Source organism: Bos javanicus, chromosome 23 (assembly GCF_032452875.1).
Source record: "Bos javanicus breed banteng chromosome 23, ARS-OSU_banteng_1.0, whole genome shotgun sequence".
NCBI classification, from domain to species: Eukaryota; Metazoa; Chordata; class Mammalia; order Artiodactyla; family Bovidae; genus Bos; species Bos javanicus.
This window is the reverse complement of record NC_083890.1, coordinates 27,692,490-27,711,413: the sequence shown is the minus strand read 5'-3', so window position 1 is coordinate 27,711,413 and position 18,924 is coordinate 27,692,490. Positions and strand designations below refer to the sequence as shown.

The 18,924-nt window shown below is 47.4% G+C and overlaps 3 protein-coding genes and 2 non-coding genes across 6 annotated transcripts; 1 reads left to right on the top strand and 4 right to left on the bottom strand.

Moving 5' to 3' along the window:
* Nucleotides 1-697: 697 nt before the first annotated feature.
* Nucleotides 698-3,086, top strand: MCCD1 (mitochondrial coiled-coil domain 1). Its single transcript, XM_061399180.1, has 2 exons — nucleotides 698-1,613; nucleotides 2,342-3,086. The coding sequence occupies exons 1-2, from the start codon at nucleotides 1,455-1,457 to the stop codon at nucleotides 2,669-2,671; spliced, it is 489 nt and encodes a 162-aa protein (XP_061255164.1). The 5' UTR covers nucleotides 698-1,454; the 3' UTR covers nucleotides 2,672-3,086.
* DDX39B (DExD-box helicase 39B) lies at nucleotides 2,852-13,965 on the bottom strand. Of its 2 annotated transcripts, none has more exons than XM_061399134.1 (11): nucleotides 13,857-13,965; nucleotides 12,295-12,635; nucleotides 10,968-11,095; nucleotides 10,595-10,687; nucleotides 8,355-8,538; nucleotides 7,132-7,250; nucleotides 4,766-4,897; nucleotides 3,962-4,071; nucleotides 3,716-3,860; nucleotides 3,426-3,573; nucleotides 2,852-3,074 (listed from the first exon to the last, which is right to left on the bottom strand). In XM_061399134.1, exons 2-11 carry the CDS (start codon nucleotides 12,503-12,505, stop codon nucleotides 3,058-3,060), a joined length of 1,287 nt encoding a protein of 428 aa, XP_061255118.1. In that variant the 5' UTR covers nucleotides 12,506-12,635; nucleotides 13,857-13,965; the 3' UTR covers nucleotides 2,852-3,057. The 2 variants fall into 2 exon arrangements, with proteins under 2 accessions (XP_061255118.1, XP_061255119.1); XM_061399135.1 differs by having other exon boundaries at nucleotides 13,143-13,858.
* LOC133237081 (small nucleolar RNA SNORD83) lies at nucleotides 8,220-8,296 on the bottom strand. Its single transcript, XR_009733115.1, has one exon. It is a non-coding gene; the product is annotated as a small nucleolar RNA SNORD83 (small nucleolar RNA).
* LOC133237080 (small nucleolar RNA SNORD83) lies at nucleotides 13,090-13,168 on the bottom strand. Its single transcript, XR_009733114.1, has one exon. It is a non-coding gene; the product is annotated as a small nucleolar RNA SNORD83 (small nucleolar RNA).
* Nucleotides 13,966-15,941: 1,976 nt separating the features above from the next.
* Nucleotides 15,942-18,891, bottom strand: ATP6V1G2 (ATPase H+ transporting V1 subunit G2). The gene is made up of 3 exons (XM_061399186.1): nucleotides 18,069-18,891; nucleotides 17,682-17,782; nucleotides 15,942-17,154 (listed from the first exon to the last, which is right to left on the bottom strand). The coding sequence occupies exons 1-3, from the start codon at nucleotides 18,148-18,150 to the stop codon at nucleotides 16,981-16,983; spliced, it is 357 nt and encodes a 118-aa protein (XP_061255170.1). The 5' UTR covers nucleotides 18,151-18,891; the 3' UTR covers nucleotides 15,942-16,980.
* Nucleotides 18,892-18,924: the final 33 nt, after the last annotated feature.

Here is an 18,924-nt window from a genome sequence, read left to right as displayed (position 1 = left end):
AAGCCAAATCCAGACTCTACTATAATTCATGGCTTAGGACTGCCTACTGCAAATCACTGGATGTGGTCCATTTGGGAGTTCATAACCTGAAACAGAAATTCACATGATAGAAATGTCTAATTTTCAGGTAGGATACTTTATTACTAGTGCATCATCTAGACTGTTTTACAGAAGTTTCTCAATTAATAGCTGCTAATCTTGCTTTTAATTTATAAATGTGCTTAGTTTCGTTTCAATGTTACTTGTGGCTTGTTTAACCTTGTGCTAGCTTCCCTTATTTGTAACAACAGTAGTTTGGGCCTCTTCTGTCTCAAGTACGACTTAAGCTGTGCACACATTGCAGTTCAAAAATGAGCCCCCACATATAACCCTATCACTGAGAGACAAGAGGGAAGGCTTGTCTCCTCCAAAATTGTACAGGGACTCTCCATTCTTTTTCCACTAAAAAATGGGAACCTATCAACTAATGGGGAACCCAGAGATCTCTGACTTCATCTAAAGTTGCTTCAGCCCAAGTTCAAGAATCACTGACCTCCAGGAAGGTCTCCCTCTCTGCTCCTCTGACCCCCACACTATGGCAGAGGCCATCTTCCCTCCAAATTCAGTGTGATGTCCCAATAGCAAACTGCAGCTGTCCACTGTCCAGCAACCTTGCTTTCTAGGGCATGTTTTTCTGAGGACCTACTTTTTCCTAGATCAAAGCTGGAACCATCCACTCTGTGAGCCAGGGGTATGACTGTGCCCTCTAGCCACAACAGGACATTTCAGGACACACTGCAGGAAGTCCAGTATTTATACACAAGCCTCAGTGAGTGGACAAGGCTTTTGTTCTAGTGCATATTTGATGGGAGGGCTCACCAGTTCAACCAAGCTTGAAACCAGTACCTGTGTATGGTGCCAACTTAACAGAAGAGGCAAACCCCAACAATGTACAACAGGGACAAGAGAAAGGTCACCGGCAAGAAGAGGAAAGGGAAATAAAGTGAAAATCAATACTTGAGCCAGGTCAAGGGTGAGCTTTCAAGTCTGGCAGGCCTAGGCTTTTCCAGCAGGCTGTGGAGCCTTGAGCACATATGACCCAGAGCAGGTCCCAGCCCATACTTGAATAAGTGAGTGCTGAATGAAGTTCTGAGCATTTCCTCATCTGCCAACCTGTAATGTAATTCATTCTCCCTTGCAGAACTGAGAGGAATGAGTAAGAAACACAGTGCTAAGAATTACTGACACAAGACACGGTAGGCTGGGGACCAGAGTTCTGAAGGAAATTTTGCCTGGCAGGAACAATTTCACACTAGGGAACTGAGTTGCTGGACTCTGGGGCCAGGCTGGGAGGCGGGTGGGTGCAACAGAGCAGGGCAGGGGCAGGGCCAGGCATTGAAGCGAGGCCACAGCCCAGAGGGAGCCAGTTCCTGGTGGCTGTGGGGTGGCTCAGACAGCTTCCTGCCTCACCCGCCATGGGCCTCCCTCTGGCCTGGCTCTCCCAATGCTGCCGTCACCTCCTCCTGCCATCCTGGGCCCCCATAGTCCAGGGCTCCTGGAGGTGCTGCTCCCAGGGTCCCAGAAGCACATCAGAGACGAGCTCCACACGCAATAGGAAGATGTCACCTTCCAGGGTAAGTGGCACCAAGGAAGGTGGAGGGCATGAGGGCAAATTTGTACTGGGGGGCAGAGAATCCCCTCCATATCACCACACGTCAGCTGAAAGGAGACCTGGTGGCTGAGATGATAAAGAATCCAGCTGCACTGCAGGAGACCTGGGTTCGATGGCTGGGTTGGGAAGATCTCCTGGAGGGTATGGCAACCCACTCCAGTATTCTTGCCTGGATAATCCCCATGGACAGAAGAGCCTGGAGGGCTACAGTTCATGGGGTCGCAGAGTCCTAGATGACTGAGCGAGTAACCACAGCACAGCACATGCCCCCCCACCCCCACCCCATGCTTGTGGGCTAGTCCCAACCCTCAGTTCCTTAAAGCACCCTCCTTGTCCCCACCCGAGACAAGACACCCTCTATCTGCACCCTACCCTCCTTGCAGTTCACAAAGCCCTTGAACAGAATAACTTCCCCTTATCTAACAGTTAATTATTTCTCAGGAGGGTTGGGACAGCCAGTTCTCCCCTTCCCAAATGCACCTTCAAGTCCAGTTACAGCACCTGGGCTGTGATCTCTAACTACTACCACCCCACACCCCACTCCAGGACTATGCCCAAGACAGGAAACTGCTTTAGCTTTGCAGTAAGATGACCTCAAATTAATGGGGCAGAGGTAGAATTCCTGACTTCCAGTGAGCCTCAGCCCTCAGCCCTGGCCGATGACCTCTCCCTAATGCTCTGCTCTCCCAGGAGCGCCAGCCCCGCCCCACAGCTGAGCTGGCCCAGGCGGAGGAGCTGCTGGAGCAGCAGCTGGAGCTGTACCAGGCCCTGGTGGAAGGGCAAGAAGGGGCCTGGGAAGCCCAGGCCCTAGTGCTCAAGACACAGAAGCTAAAGGAACAGATGAGGAGACACAGAGAGCCTGGGAGAAGTCACCTAAGCTTTCCATCAGTGGCCCCTTCACCGTCCAGCCCTGAAAACTGCACACCACCCTCCCCAACCCTTGGATCAGCAACATCCCAGCCTCTCCCAGGCCCTAAGAAAACAGAAGAAACTGCCACAAAAGGGCTAAAAATTGGATAGTCATGAGAAGTCATGGCCTCTGCAGTCTTTTCACTCACATCCCAATTCAACACCTCCCGCTGACCTCAGCCCCCAGCAGGGCACACAGTGCCCACAGGAATTTACTCTGGATTATGCCCCAGAACCACCTCACCCCAAATCCAATAAAGGGATGGAATGCTTATAGACACCACAGACGCATGAGTTTTTTAGTTTTGTTAAAAAAAAAAAAAAAATTTCCGACAAATCGGGGAAATGGGGTTCAGGAGTGGTGGTGATGCCAGGAAAGTCATGGGGCAGGGGACTGGGGCGCCCGGGGTCGGTAGCAGTAGTGTCTCCTTCACCCCCACGCCTGGTGCGGTCTCCTGAAGAGAACTGTCACATTCCAGAACGGGTGGGTGAGTCCTCTACCGTGTCTGTTCAACTGAAAAGAAAATACAGCAGTTAGACTAGAGCATGGGAAAAATTAAAAAAAAAAAAAAAAATCAAAGTCGGCACAAACACCCCTCTCCCAACACATCCAGATGTTTGTGTGGTATGCAGGTCAGAGGATAGGTCTGGGGGTAGAGAAAGAGAAAGAATTTGATGAGAAGAGACCCCCATACACAGGTCAACTAAACATCCCAATAGAGCATCAAGGTGGGGGCAGCAGAAATATGGATGTCAAACTTGTCAAGTGGCCACCATGCACCAGGGGCTTTAAGAAAAAACCCACTAAGCAAATGAAGAGAATCTAAAGGACCAGGGGAAGTAGCTTCATGAGATCATTACTCACTGTAGGAGGAGATGTCTATCTCGTCAGGCAGCTCACTTATATTGACTTCAAAGCGATCCTGCACATCATTGAGGATCTTGGCATCATTCTCATCTGACACAAATGTGATGGCCAAGCCCTTGGTGCCAAACCGGCCTGCTCTGGCCACCTGGAAAGAGACATGTGATAGGACCAGCAGGCCCCACAGAAGGAAGACACACAAAGGGAGGGAAGAAATGCAAGATATGAATGATAGAGAAACCCAAGGGGTGGGAGAGGACACTGGCCTATCTTCCAGGTGTGGGGCTTACCCGATGCAGGTAGGTATCTGAATCCTCAGGCATGTCGTAGTTAAAGGCAATGTTCACCCGCTCGATGTCCATGCCTCGGCCAAACAGGTTGGTAGCCACGAGAATCCGTCGTTGAAAATCTTTAAACTGCTGATACCGAGAAAGCCTTTATGAGAAAGGAAATCAGAAAGAGTGTTGAGATTTTCTTCTCTCAAGGGTCCCTTTTGCTCGCAAGGACACAAAACATCTTGCCCGTCTCTGACTCACCTCTCCTCCTGGGGCATCCCACGGTGGATAGCAATGGCTGGGAAGTTCTGCTCCACCAGGAGCTGGGCCAGGGCAATGCAACGCTGCACAGACTTCACAAATATCACCACCTGTGTGCGTGCGTGGTGTGTATGAGATTGGAGGGATGTGTGTCCATGAGGGTGTGTGTGAGAAAGATTACGAGCAGGAGTTCTCAGTAATTTCTAAAAAACTCCTTAGTCCCCATCACATACTTCCTCTTCTGCTCTAAATACTAAGTCTTTCCTGCTTGGCTCTGACTTTTCCTGAGCAGACAAACACGCTGCAGAGGATATGGAAAACAGTAACCAACTACCAGATAAATTAGGAGACAAGAATGAAGCCACCACATGAGAATGGTAAAAATCTGACCTAAGTCTGGAAAGACATGACCATTATTCCCACTCACCAAAACATCAAACATAGTAAGAGCTTATAGAAAATGATTTTTAGTGCAAATCACACAAGAGGTTAAGTAATGAAACACTTCTCCCCAGGTGAGCAGTGCAAAACACACAGTTTAAGACCTAACATGCCTAATTATTGTGGGACTCTCACCAACTTTAAGACTCAAGGATTTTGTAATTTGAGGTTTATTTTGTGTCAGGCATGGAACAGAAAAGCAATTCCCATCGTGCTCACGTTTAGCCCCTAAAAGTCTTTCTCTCATTTACAAGAATTTTTCCACCATTCTTTCATATGGCATCCATGGCTTCCTCAATAAAAAGGTTTCTGCCAACAGTTGGAGATGTACTCATTCTCCCTACTGGACCTTGGACAACTGACCTGGTTGAATTCAAGGACATCCAGAAGGTCAAAGAGCTTCCGGTTCTTCTCGTTGTCCTTCAGTTTCACGTAGTACTGCTGCAATCCATGCAGCGTCAGCTTCGTCTCATCATCCACGAAGATCTCCATTGGCTGGGGGGGAGGGGGGAGGGAAGGGGTGGGGAACGGGAGGAGGGCAGAGTGGGGGGGTTAAACCTGGGGGGGTGGAGGAAGTTGATCTCCAATACACCCCATGGGGGGATGGGGAGAAGAGAGAAGATTGAAAACCCAGCCCCACCCCCAAAAATACCCACATTTTAATGTGGTCTTTTGGACATTAGATCTGATTTCCTTCCTATCAGTTGAGTTTTAAGATTTCCCAACTGAAAATAGTTATAGGAAAGGAACTCTGCACGGAGGAAAGGGCAGAGTCCAACCATCCAATGGCAAGGTGCCATTACCTCATACGGAGGTGGTGGAGGAAAGAAAACAAAGGGAAGTGGTTCTCAAAGCGAGAACATGAAGCAAACACCTGGGAAATCATGGCAACAGTGACTCGAGGTCAGAATAAATCCATTAGAGCTGGTTTAATATGGGGGAGAGCTCCATTCGCATATTCTCTCAACTAGGAGAATCATATCTCCATAAGGAAGGTAGATGTCTTCCCATATCCCCATTAGGAAGGTGGAAGATCAGAATGCTTCAATGGACTTAAGGTCAAAATGCCATGAAAAGAGAGGCAAAGATTACTCAAGATGAGTAGCAACTTGCCCTCGGACCACAAGGAAATAGTTTGATGAGATTGGTCTCTGAACGAAAAATCAAACCATCTACAGTGTTACGAGGAAGGTACAATGAGTGGTGCTAAGAAGCAAATTCAGAGCAGCAGAGTTACTCAGTCATCTTTAAAAACAAAACACACACACACAGCCCTTGAAGGGAAGGTAGATAGCATTTACAAAAAAAAAAAAAAGTGGTAATTGGCACAAGAGTCAACTCTAAAGCCCAATTTCCCTTTGTGTGCTGTGCTTAGTCACTCAGTCATGTCCGACTCTTTGTGACACCATGGACTGAAGTCCACTAAGCTGCTCTGTCCATGGGGATTCTCCAGGCAAGAATACTGGAGTGGGTAACTTTTCCCTTCTTCAGGGGATTTTCCCAACCCAGGTCTCCCGCATTGCAGGTGGATTCTTTACCATCTGAGTCACCAGGAAGCCATGGTTAACATAAAACCCCAGGGTACAAGATTTGGGGAAAGGATAAGTGTGTCATAGGAGAAAACCAGAAGCTGAACTTCAGAATGCAGACTAGCAAAGGAAGGATTTCCAAAGAGAAGTTCCATGGCTTCCTTCCAATCTAACTTGAACCCCAAATACAGCTAAAGGTAAGAGTTATGGTCCACGGGAAGGAGCACAGCAGGGAGGGAGGGAAAGAACACACTCCACTGCTGACACAAGGGCCTGCCTAGCCCAGACCCTACCACCACCTGGTAACACCCAAGTGGAGCTCCTCACTTTACTTCTTCCATATCCCTCTGAATATTAAGAGTTAAAAAGAAGAAAAAAAAATCTACCACCCTACTCAGAACACCCCTCCCCACCAACACAAATGGAAAGAAACAGGGAGCACGGCACGCCTTGGGTTCAGGAAAAAAACCGGGAACAGAAAAAGAGGCTGGTTTGGTCCTCAGCTTCCTGGTCAGGTTCCCCGCGGCCTCCGCTGCCGCCATCCACCGCCGAGTGCGTCCGCATTTCCCCCGCCGCGCCACGGTGCTTCTCCGCTGCTGGTTCACATCAACCGAGGTTCCGACGGGTGCGAGGAGGTACGGGTAGGAAGGAGTATGGACTCGGGGATTGAGGTGCCAAAGGCCCCCACCCCTGGAGGTGGGGAGGGAGCGGATTCATGTGTGCTGTTTGCTCTTCTTTTGGACATGCCCTGCCATCTGTCTGTCCCTCTCTTGCTCTCCTGCCACCGGGAGGTTATGAGTTTGGGGAGCAGAAGGCTCCGGCTGTATGCTCGATGCCACCTTGAGGGTGCGTGGCTGTAGGGGGTATGTAGAAGACGATGGGTGGGTGGTAGGGCAGAAAATCCTGCCCTCCCCCAAAAGGGAGAAGAGGTTCAAAAAATGCTGTGATGAAAAAAAAAGTCGAACACTACCCGCTCTCACATTAACCCGACCAAGTCTTCCGGAGTTTCCCTGGCGCCGCGCAGACCCTAACACTAACTGTCTCTGCCTCTGTGTGTCTCTTCAAGGAGTCATCACTTTCAAATGGGCACGTGCCCCCTTCTTGGCGCTTGAAGGACAAGGGAGTCTGGAGGAAGAGGGCGCGGAGGGGGAGAAGGCAGCGGGCGGGGAGTGGAGGGAGAGAAGGTAGAAGGGTATTTACGTCTTGCATGAACTTGCGGCAGACTGGACGAATCTCTTTGCTCAAGGTAGCACTGAACATCATGACCTGCTTCTCATGGGGGGTCATGCGAAAAATTTCCTGGACATCCCGACGCATGTCTACAGGAAAAAGAAAAAAAAAAAATTATAGTAGAAAAGAGACATATTATCATAAATGAAGATCAGAGACAGGCTTATCAATGAGGTAAGGACTGCTGGAAGTGGGTGAGCCGAGAGTTGCGGGTCAGGGTTAAGATTTGCCTCAGGTCTCTCTCTACTCTATTATCTCCAACCGCCATGTAATCATGTCCAGGGTTATAATACAGCGGGAAGAACAGTGTCTATGGCCCAGGTTCCAGCCGTGTATTTTAACCACACAAGAAATTAGATGAGACCCCAAAGCCCACAACTAGAAAATGGGGATAAAGCCCACTGCAAAGGCTCACAAAGATTAAGTCCTTACAAAGCCCTTCTCCCTACTCCTCTCTCCCCAAGCTCCAACTGTCTACCAATATCGCGCACCTATTACATTCCAGCTGTCAGAGTCCATTCCACGCTTCCTCTGGATCACACTGTCCTATCCAGTCAGGCAAATATGACATCTCTACTTGGAGCCCACTTTATAGCTCGCCATCTAGAATAGCCAAAGATCATTTGGAATGACTTATCCCTGGGTATATGCCCATCCCTAGTCTCATTCACCAAATTTGCGTTCTCATAAAACATCTTCCTTTCTTCACAGCACTTGGCACACTGGAACACCACACCACACAGACTCCCACACACACTCTCCACATTCATTCCAGAACTTAAGTTGAAACATTTATTCAGCTATAATCTGATGATATAATCTGAGTTGAGGATGCCAAACGAGTAGACTGTCTCTTTTTCCAGTTCCATTTTCTTCCCTATGACACCCACTACAGAGATTTACAAAGGACACAATGGTGGTGTGACTAACATCCAAGATTAGCTAGGTCCCTCCTCTCAAAGATAAACATCTACCACAAAAAGGAAGAACATGATACCCTTCTCCTTGATCACCAAGGAAGCTTAACAAGCCTAACAGAGACTGACCAGGGAAGCCAGAGCCATCAGTCATGGGTGATAGATTAAGAGTCGTCCTGGCACTAAAGTGCTCCAGTATCAAATAAGCATCATTTGGCTCCAAAAGGCAACTTCCCAGATCACTAGACCAGCCCCAGCCCAACTGGGACAACTTACCGAGCTGTTCAAGCATCTTATCGCATTCATCCAAGATAAAGTGTTTAATGTGTTTGAGGTTGAGGCTCTTATTTCGAGCCAGAGCTAGGATGCGGCCAGGGGTCCCCACGACGATATGCGGGCAGTTCTTCTTCAGCACCTCTTCATCCTTCTTGATAGACAGACCACCAAAAAACACTGCAACCTGCCAACCCAGAAGAGAACAGTATTTCACAAGGAAGGAAAGGGTCAACCTTCCCAAGGTTCCCATCCTTTCAATTTGCTCTAAACCAATTCTCAGAACATTTCAGAGCTAAATGGAACATGAGATCACCTAATCTAAAAGTATCATATCCCCCAAACATTGAAGCTAAGAAACAAAAGTGACCTGTCCTAAACTACATGCTCTGAGAACTAGCATTTAGTTCTTCTGACTTAATCTAACAATTTTCCTTCTCCAACTCCAAAGCCAGACTTCCCTGTAAAAAGGAGGATGGCAAGAAATTAACAGTGTCAAGTACCAAAAAAAAGCTCACGGGTATCAAGTGTTCCTAACTGACCCTAGATTTTTAAATTCCTTTGAATAAACCCTGTTTAGGCTACACATATTACTGCACCTTAAAACTATTAGGGAAATGGCTGTTGAGCCTTTAATACAGCATCAGAAACTGCTTTTTTAGTTTCAAAGGGGGAGACCAATCAAGGGATTCAGACTATCATAACCCTAAGTCTAGAGTAAATCTAAAACCATTAATTGTGGGACAAGTGGTTTGCAACAAAACAGGAGATACACAGCATCATCTGTGAAGAATTCTTGCCAAAAATCTTTAACTTGAACCATTTAAGCTTTCAAACATAACTTTCAGTTTAGGGACTTCCCTGGCAGTCTACTTTCAATGCAGGGGGCATGGGTTTGATCCCTGGTGGGGGAACTCAGATCCCATATGCTAGGTGCCACAGCAAAAAAAAAAAAGAAAAAAGAAAAAATTCAGTTTACAGGAAACACTGAGAGCGAAAAACAAGTTAAAACACCACCACAGGAAAGTAACCAGACAAATCCAGAGGTAGGACATTTTGCAGAACTAGCTCAATCTCTTTATCAAATCACTGAAACATAATATTGAGCAAATGGACAGACTCTCTCATCAAATTTATATTTGATTTTGACACCAAAAACATCCTCTTTTGAGTCCACAAAGTGAAGAATTAAACCTACAGAGGTGGAACTACATCCTAGCTCTCTACTGAGCTCAACAAGTGTTTTCATAGTCATAACAATGGAAAGTTATGGAAAGTCTACTTGCTAAAAGGACACAAAGTAAATGCTAACAAAACTGACAATGTAAGAACACAGATATACTTTACACACACACATAGAGCTTTGACTGTATTTAGAAAATTAAATAGTTTCCCCAAGTTCTGGGAAAAAGAACCATGTAAACAAGCTAAACAGTCTTACATGAAAAGTCAAAATGGCTTTTAAGTAGACAAATTGAGAAAATAGTGTCTAATACTTGGTTTCACAGAACATCAGAAGTTAAAAAAAAAAAAAAAGTTAACAAGTGGTACTCTGTGAAGTATGATTAGACAGGAGAAGACAAATTCATCATAAGATCTTTCGGATTAACTACACATTTTACCAAGCGCAAGTACTACTATTACTATTTTAAACAAATTATTTTTAGTTTAGGGCTACTACTCAAATATTCCTAGTTCTAAATATAATAATTAAGGGGGAAATTTAATCTGAACAAAACTATATTTTTTCACCCAAGGAGAATAAAAAATTACATACATCAAGTATATACATATGCTTCTCAAACTCCAATTACCTGAGAATCTTGTTAGAATGCATGTTCATACTGGATAGGTCTAGGGTGGAACCCATGTTATCTACATTTCCAGCCACTCCCAAGTGACACTGAAACCACACGTCTGGGAACCACACCTTGAATATCTGGGAACCACACCTTGAATATCGCAGCTACACAATGCACACCCATACTGACACAGTGTGTATACATACTGATACAATGTATACACATATCAATACAATATAGCAGGCACCTCTAACAAGTATAATTCATATGGGAACATAAATCTCTTACACACCTAAGTTCCAGGAACTTACTATGTCCTACATGTTTAATTGTGTAGAGGTATTTAATACCCGTGGGACGTGAAGACTACTGATCTAGCAAGTCCCCAGTGCCTCCAACTCCCCATACCCTCATTCCCCCAAGCCTCTCACCCTGGCTTACCTTGACGCTGGGCATGTATTTGGAGAAGCGCTCATACTCCTTGCTGATCTGAAAAGCCAACTCCCGAGTGTGACACATCACCAGTACAGACACCTGGGGGGGAAGGACAGTAGGTGGAGACACAGACAGTATATCCCTTCACCAGGGATGTCACAAAAGCATACCCAGCAAACCACAAGTGGCTACAATTCCAGATCTAAATCATTAACCCCATAATTACTACAGAATATTCCCCAGGGCTCTCAGTCAAGCGTGATAAAGGTCATCTTAACAGCAAGAACTCACAGCTCTCAAAGCATCATGTAGCTGAGGCAACACCCTTCCTGAACACTACTAGCCAAGATGCTTTGCCCAGCACTCTCTGCAAGTGTACCTGTCCAGTAACTGGCTCCAATTGTTGCAGTGTAGCCAGCACAAACACCGCTGTCTTTCCCATGCCTGACTTAGCCTGGCATAGGACGTCCATTCCCAGGATGGCCTGAGGGATACACTCGTGCTGGACTAGAAGTAGGAAAGAAAAGGTAAATTAGACTCCAATCTCCAGAGAACTCCACCACATTTTTGCACCAGGCCAAACCCATTTCTCACCACTCAATTCTTTTTTTTTCACCACTCAATTCTTAAGTAATTCTTGTCAATTTCCATACCCCTTTCTCTCTGCTCCCTCCATCAAAGTGATAGTGAAGTCGCTCAGTCGTGTCCGACTCTTTGTGACCCCATGGACTGTAGCCTACCACACTCCTCCGTCCATGGGATTTTCCAGGCAAGAATACTGGAGTGGGTTGCCATTTCCTTCTCCAGAGGATCTTCCTGACCCAGGGATCGAACCGGGGTCTCCTGCACTGTAGGCAGACGTTTTACCGTCTGAGCCACCAGGGAAGTCCCTCAATCAAATTGATTCCCACATCAAGACCTTCCCAGTTCCTTCTAGTATTAGCCTCTTCTAACTCCAGGGCCCAAAGTCCTGCCATCAACCCTGTGGGCATCTACCAATCGGTCATCTTAGGTGCTCCTCTGTCCCAGTGCTCCTTAATCTGTAACAATCCATGACTTTTGAGTGCCTGTCACAGGCTACTTCTCCTACTCAGATTGTCATGCTTTGGGTGACACAACTCTACAACCTTGGGCAAAATGAAGAACTTGGTTAAAGTGAAGTTTCTCAGTCGTGTCCAACTCTTTGCACCCCATGGACTGTAGACTGCCAGGCTCCTCTGCCCATGGGATTTTCCAGGCAAGAGTACTGGAGTGGGTTGCCATTTCCTTCTCCAGGGGGTTTTCCTGACTCAGAGACTGAACCCAGTCTCCCGAATTGCAGGCAGACGCTTTACCGTCTGAGCTACCAGGGAAGAACTTGGTACTTGACCCAAAAGCCAGCTATCTTTAGACCACCCGTAAAGGTTTGCAGAGACCAGAGTTGACTTGGTCCAAGGGTCCAACCAGCTCCTCTTTGGAAATTTTCAATTAAAAGACAAAATTTAAAACGAGACAAGGAGAAAAGCCACTCTAAGCTGCTCTGAAATCACTAGCACTTATCATGAACAAAGACTAACCTGTATAAACATCTTTTACTGCTAAAATAGGTTCTGGTACTTATTTCCTGATCTACCCTATACACAAATCTGTAAGGGACCATGGCTATTATCTGTTTTCTTGTATCCTTAAAGCACCAATGAGAACTCTATGCCCAACAGGAAATTTACCTTCTGATGGATGCTCAAAGCCACAGTCAACAATGGCCCGGAGCAACTCTGGCTTGAGCAAGAAGTCACGAAAGCCAGAGCTGTGGATGGAGACATAGGAGCCCTTGACATCCTTCTTGGCAGGGGCCTCAGCCCCATCTCCTCCAGCTGCCGTCTCCACCTCATCATCTTCATAATCCAAGAGCTCATTGTCCACATCGTTCTCCGCCATAACTGAGCCGGCAGGAGAAGGGGAAGGGTCTCCGGATGGGTTAGCGTAGAATAAAGGAAGAGAAGAGGAAGAGAGTGGGGGCTTGAGGAACAGAAGAGGAAAAGAAACACACTAGTTTCTGACAGAAGAGCTAGGAGGGAAAAAAAACAGGGAGGAGACATCAGTCATGAGCAGAGCCTTCACCATCTATCCTGTCCATCCCCACACTCTTCCTTTCCCTAAACTATGACACATGTACCTGGAAACAAAAGTAACAAAGGGAAAAACAAGTAATAAAAAAACACAAGACAAAGAAACAAAAGACAAACATAACACACAGAATGGGAAAAGTGTGTTTCCCAGGAGTGGTGATTAGGACGTAAGTTCCCAAAAGGATAGGATCGGAGAAGCAGAAACCGGAAAGCTAGAAAGGCAAGGCCAGCTTCTAAATTCCTGCTCCGGGACAGCAGTGAGGATAAAAAATTAAAGACACATAAAAAACAGACTACTAACAATTTACAAGACTGGAGAATGTTAAGTGACAAAATGAAAAATCCTCAATGAAAGACCTTGTGCTTTCCCTATAATCTCAAGGTGTCGACAGCAGCCATCAGTCAAGGGTGATAGATTTACGGTCGTCATTGCGCAAAGCGCTCACTTTTCAAAATGGAAACATCATGTGGCTGCCATCCACGTCTCCCAACACGCCAGTCTCCCAGTCCTCAGACACCTCATAGTCGCGCGTAAAAAATCCTTCGGTGATGGTGGTGGAGGAGGGTGGGGGCTAGAGAATGGCTCGGCCAGGAGAAAAAACCCACTCCTCCATCAATCACATCACCGTTGCGTTACTCCTCAGCTATGGCTCGTTTCCGAAAAACACACAATGACACCAGCCGTAAACATTTAGGAAATGCTCCAAATAACGGTGGGCAAATCGAGGTGAGAAACGTCCAGGTAGGCCTAGAAGCCGGCTCCTCTTCGTATTCCCGCCGCGTACCGCGGACCCAGAAATAAGCGCGAAAGTGAGAAGACCCCGCCCTCCGCAAATAGCCAGGACCAGAGGACGCCTAGCGCCGCCTCTCAATGTCACTGGGGCCTCGAGTAATCAAGGGCCCCACCGAAGGAGCGAGAAGCAAAGAAAACACAATGGCGCCGGGGCCACCATCTTGGATTGGGCCCCCCTATCTTCCCTACCTCCCCCCCCCCCCGAAGTTTCTTCATCTCGAAAAAGATGCAAGCGATGCAACTAACGACCCAATCAGACTCCAGCAACAAGACCATGGCCTGTACAAGGGCTATCAGGAGCTCGTGCGACAGGATGGCCGCAGAGAAACGCAGATGGAGGCGGATGGTGCCGAAGGCCAAAGCTTACCTGAGCAAGGCAAAGACGTATGGCGGCGGCAACAGCGACGAAGAAGGGAATCTGCCTTCACTTCCGGTTCCCGGTTTTCCCTCCACCCGGCCTCCCGCCTTCTCTGATGCGAGCGCGCAGGCGCAAAGAACCGGAAGACGGGCCTTCCACGGTTGTGTGGGTCTGCGCGTTCCAGGGTTGCCTTTAGAAAATGCCTGCGTGAAAAAAAATTTTTTAAGCCACTTCTTACTCCTTCGCTACTACCAGTAACAAAAGGCATCAAGGAAACTATAATTCTTCCCATTATTATCTTTTTCCCGCTTGTCCAGTTCTTTTCCGCGCCTCTCTCTTCATTTAGATTCTTGCCACTCAGGTCTTCTTTCTGGGCACCCCTCCTCTGGGCGCAGGAGGACCCAAGGTGCCGGGACTTCGATTTCCCACGGGGTCCTTGGCCCGGTAGTCAAGGTGACCTGGGGGTGCTGGCGCTGGAGTTAGGGAACGGCCAGCCCCAGGTGTAGGTAGTGAGTAGTTCTCGCGGATCCTACCCCCTACCTTTTCCCCAGCCTTGGAACCGGTGGGCGGCATTTACCCAAAGTAATGGTTGGCTGATGTATCTGATGTCCTAAGGGCCGTGGGCTTGGGCTGTAAGTCAGGAAGGTGTTCTGAAGCCACTGCGTGCAGGACTGGGGGTCTAGATTCTGCCCCAAGTGTTAACGATAAATACTAGGGTATGAGGGTTACATGGTGGTGGGTTAGTCGCTAAGTCGTGTCAGACTCTTGCGACCTATGGACTGTAGCCCACCAGGCTCCTCTGTCGATGGGATTCTCCAGGCAAGACTACTGGAGTGGGTTGCCATGCCCTCTTCCAGGGGATCTTCTCCACCCTGGGGTTGAACTCAGGTCTCCTGCATTGCGGGCTGCTTCTTTACCTACTGAGCCACCAAGGAAACCTGAGTGTTACATAACATTTTATAAAATTTCAACCAGAATGTGCTTAACCCTTTACCCAATAACCCCTCCCATAGTTCATCCTGGATATTTTTCCTGAATGAAACATTTGATATCTCCCCTCTCGCTTTTATATGCTACAGAAGTCAGATGTGACTTAACAAAACTGATAACAAACGTTTGACCCTTTATGTACTATCACTTAACCATTTAACACCAAGGTGTACCATTATTCCCATTCTATATCAAGCAAAACAGATTCAAAGAAATAAATCAACATGTCCAAAGTAATACAGCTAGCAAGGTGACAGAGCCAGAACGTAGACACCTCTTTATTCTGTACTGTATCCCGTCTCCCTGATTAAAGAGTGCTTAATAAATACCCTACAGATAACCTCATTGGTTTAAGGCTCGTTTTCTGTGGCCGAAAGAAATAAAAGTGATTCAAGGATGATGTTACAGAAGGGCAGTTTTTCCAACCCACAATATCTTTTTTTTTCAACAGCATTTATCAACTGCCAGTCCTGTGTCAAGTGCTAGCCTAAGATCTGGGTACATAGCAACGAACAGCCCTATCATCACAGAGTTCATTTAACAGGGGAGACATGTCAAGTACGGATAAATTCTATGAAGGAAAACAAAGCAGTGTTCAGATCAGTCGCTCAGTCGTGTCCGACTCTTTGCGACCCCATGAACCACAGCACGCCAGGCCTCCCTGTCCATCACCAACTCCCGGAGTCCACCCAAATCCATGTCCATTGTGTCGGTGATGCCATCCAGCCATCTCATCCTCTGTTGTCCCCTTCTGCCCTCAATCTTTCCCAGCATCAGGGTCTTTTCAAATGAGTCAGCTCTCTGCATCTGGTGGCCAAAGTAATGTTACTACCTTTACTTTACTTTAACGGCATTACAAAGTAATGCCAAAGCAATGTTACTACCCCTCAGATTTTCTCTCTAGTTACCATCTACAGTCCTCAGGTTTGCAAAGGAGGAGCCACATGTTTCTCACTTAGGAGAAAAACTTATGTGCCATTTGCTTTTGTTTCTCCCAACAAGCTTCAAAGGACAGCCCTTTTGAGTGGGGAATACATAAGCAAGGAACAAAAATGACTGAAAATGAGAAATGAGAAGCAAAAGGAAGCTGACTCAACCCACCAGTTGATTTGCCCATAATTATTTTATTGACACTTTTATTGTTACAAAGGGAAAGTATGGTGTTGAGGATGTAAAAGGAAGGTCATGCACACAAGAGGACACAACATCACTTTAGATCTCAGGAAGCAGTAAGCATCTGATGGTTCTTTCAGGAAATAGCAAAAGGGGGAAAGCCAATAAAGAGAAAGACCAACTTAACAGAGACAAAAAGGCTAAAAAATGCAAACATCTTCCTGGAATCACAATAGAGAGGCTAATTAAAGCCATTTCATCTTTTCAGGGATCATAAGGTCTGTGGGAAAAGAAAGATGGGAAGAATCAATTCTCTAGAGAATTAGGAGGGTCACAATGGCAACCCACTCCAGTGTTCTTGCCTGGAGAATCCCAGGGACGGGGAGCCTGGTGGGCTGCCGTCTATGGCGTCGCACAGAATCGGACACGACTGAAGCGACTTAGCAGCAGCAGCAGCAGCAAGATGAATGAGTAGAATTAGAAAGCCACAGACAGAAGTGAGAAAACAGCTGTGTTTAGGTTTTGGCAGGTGGGCAGGGGGTCATTATAATATCACAGATTTGTCACTTATTGAATCCAGCTACTAGAAACCATGCTAGGCTCTTTACAGAATGATTTCTAGTTAATGCAACAACAAGGTAGCATTATTCCAGCCTTACAAGGACACGGGAGTTACAGTTTAAGTAGCTTGTCATGGTTGCCCAGCCAGCAAGTGGCACAGTCAGGAGAGGGACCCAAGCCTGCCTGGCCCTGAAGTCATGTTTTCCACATCCCTACTTCTCCAAGCTACAAATTTCACAAAGGATCTGAGTGAAGGTGACCTGGCAGTTTACACGGTCCCAGTAAAAGAGTAATAAGGAGATTCAGGTCTGACCAGGGTATGTCTAAGTTTCACAGGAGAATCATTGGATCCTGCTTCCTAGAATTTCTAGGGAATGCAAGGGAGAGAAGGATTATGGTGGAAGTTGATTTTGACTTGGGGATTTCTTGGCAGGAGGGAACTGGGAGGAGTCAGGCCCTAGGTTAGGTCCTAGGCAGCAATCCGGTAGTTGGGGTGAACCTGGGGCCTGACGTCGCAGACCATGCCGAGAAGCTGGGCCAGGACACGTTCACGGTTTCTCTGCTGGGAGCTCTGCATACCCTGCACCTGGCGCCTTGTAGCCTGCTCCACCTCAGCTGACAAGTTCCCTTGGGAGCCCATGGCCTGGGGAGTGGGAGAAAGGGTGGAAGAGAGAAAAGAAAAAGCAGAAACAGAGAAAGAAGCATCCAGGCACGTGGAAGGAAGGGTCCTGGAGCAAGGCCAGGAAGCAAGGCCCTCTCCAGAGTCATGCCCACCCATGGAAATATCTAGATAGACACCACTCGCATCCATGGAAATATTTGGACACCAAAGAGACCAACATAATGCCCTCTCCTCTAAGATCTGACATGCAGCATCATCCTACAACAGACTGTAGGATCCTCACCATCCATGCCCATAAAACTCTGCCCTCCACCCCAAATGTCATCATACCCTGCATAGATCTCAGCCATCCCCCCACCTCCACCACCAGCTACACGAGTCCTTCAAAACTCCCAGACTCTCTTACATACAACTAAGCTTGACCTCACCAGGGTCCCCTTTGACCCTTGACCACCTTTTTTCTTGTGGAATCACCCTGTACACATCCCACCAGATATACCCACCAACATGCACACTCGGGGTCCCATCTCAGCTCCCCCACGACTCACTGCCTGCTGCTTGCTCTGGAATTCTTGCTCTCTCTCTCTGCGGTACTGGTCCACTTCCATTTGTGCCTCCTCCTTTGCCTGCTTCAGACGCCGAGCCTTCCCTGGAGGCAGAAGAAAGGACTGACAGTGGGGATAGGACCCCCCGCCCCCCAACACACACACACACACTGTGAAAGTAGGGGGTCAGTCCCTCCCTCAAAGTTACTGCCTTCTCTCTGTCAGCCAAGAACAGGATTCTCATCACCCACCCATTTCTTCCCTCCTAAAAGCAACCGCAGCCCCCAGCTCTCTCTCCATCAGTCTTGGGTTATCCCAAGGACTCAAATGTTTGCTGTCCCTCTACCCCTAATTTTCTTTCCAGATTCCTAAGGAAAAAATGAGACTCACTCTTTCTGGCATCTGCCACCTTCTCAGCCGCCCGCTTCTCGGCTTGCAGGAGCTGCTGGATACCCTGGGATTGACTGGCCATTTCTGTTGTTATGACCAATGTTGTTTGTTTCAGAAGCCACCAAGGTACCAGATGGCTCCCCCTCTTCCCTCCCCCCACAACGCCTAATCCTCCTGCAGCTGTTTGCTGCAGCCTTTCACTCCCCCTGGGTCTTAGTGCTCCCCTTTTCGCTCAGACTCCTGTACCGGGTGTCTCCCCCAAATTGATCCTCCCATTGATGGCTGGTCCTCCTTTCCACCTCTCATGCTGGCAGTACTCAGAATTACCGCCTGGTGGCAGCAGAGACCAGGTCCAAAGCTGTTCGCTAACTACAGCAGGTGCAGAGCTTTCCCAGTTGGAAGGAATGGGGGGCGGCGGCCGAGAGAAGAGTGTTTAGGAAAGAAGGCGGCAGAGATTGAGAATGAGGTGAAGAGGTAAGGAAATTATCATGCTTGGTATGTTGGGAACAGAATATCTGGGCTTCTCTGAATTCTCCCAACTTCTCTTCCCCTCTTTTTTCTCCCTCCCATTTCCATCTTTTTTTGCTACATCTTTCCAATTCCAAATTTCTCCATTCATCTCATTTGCTTTGTCCTACAGTTGTTTTCCTTGTCTTTTACTGTATTTTTCTTCTATGATCCGTCCCTTCCTTGGCCTTACTGTGGTTTGGGGTTTAGTTTTGCATTTTCACTGCGGTTTTTTTCTTGTCTTTATCTCTTCTGTTTTCTCTCTCGTCTCATCTTTTCGTCTATCACTGAACCATCTCCTCTCTCCTCCCAGTTGAGGGAGGCGGGGTTAAACTCCCCAAGAGCCTTT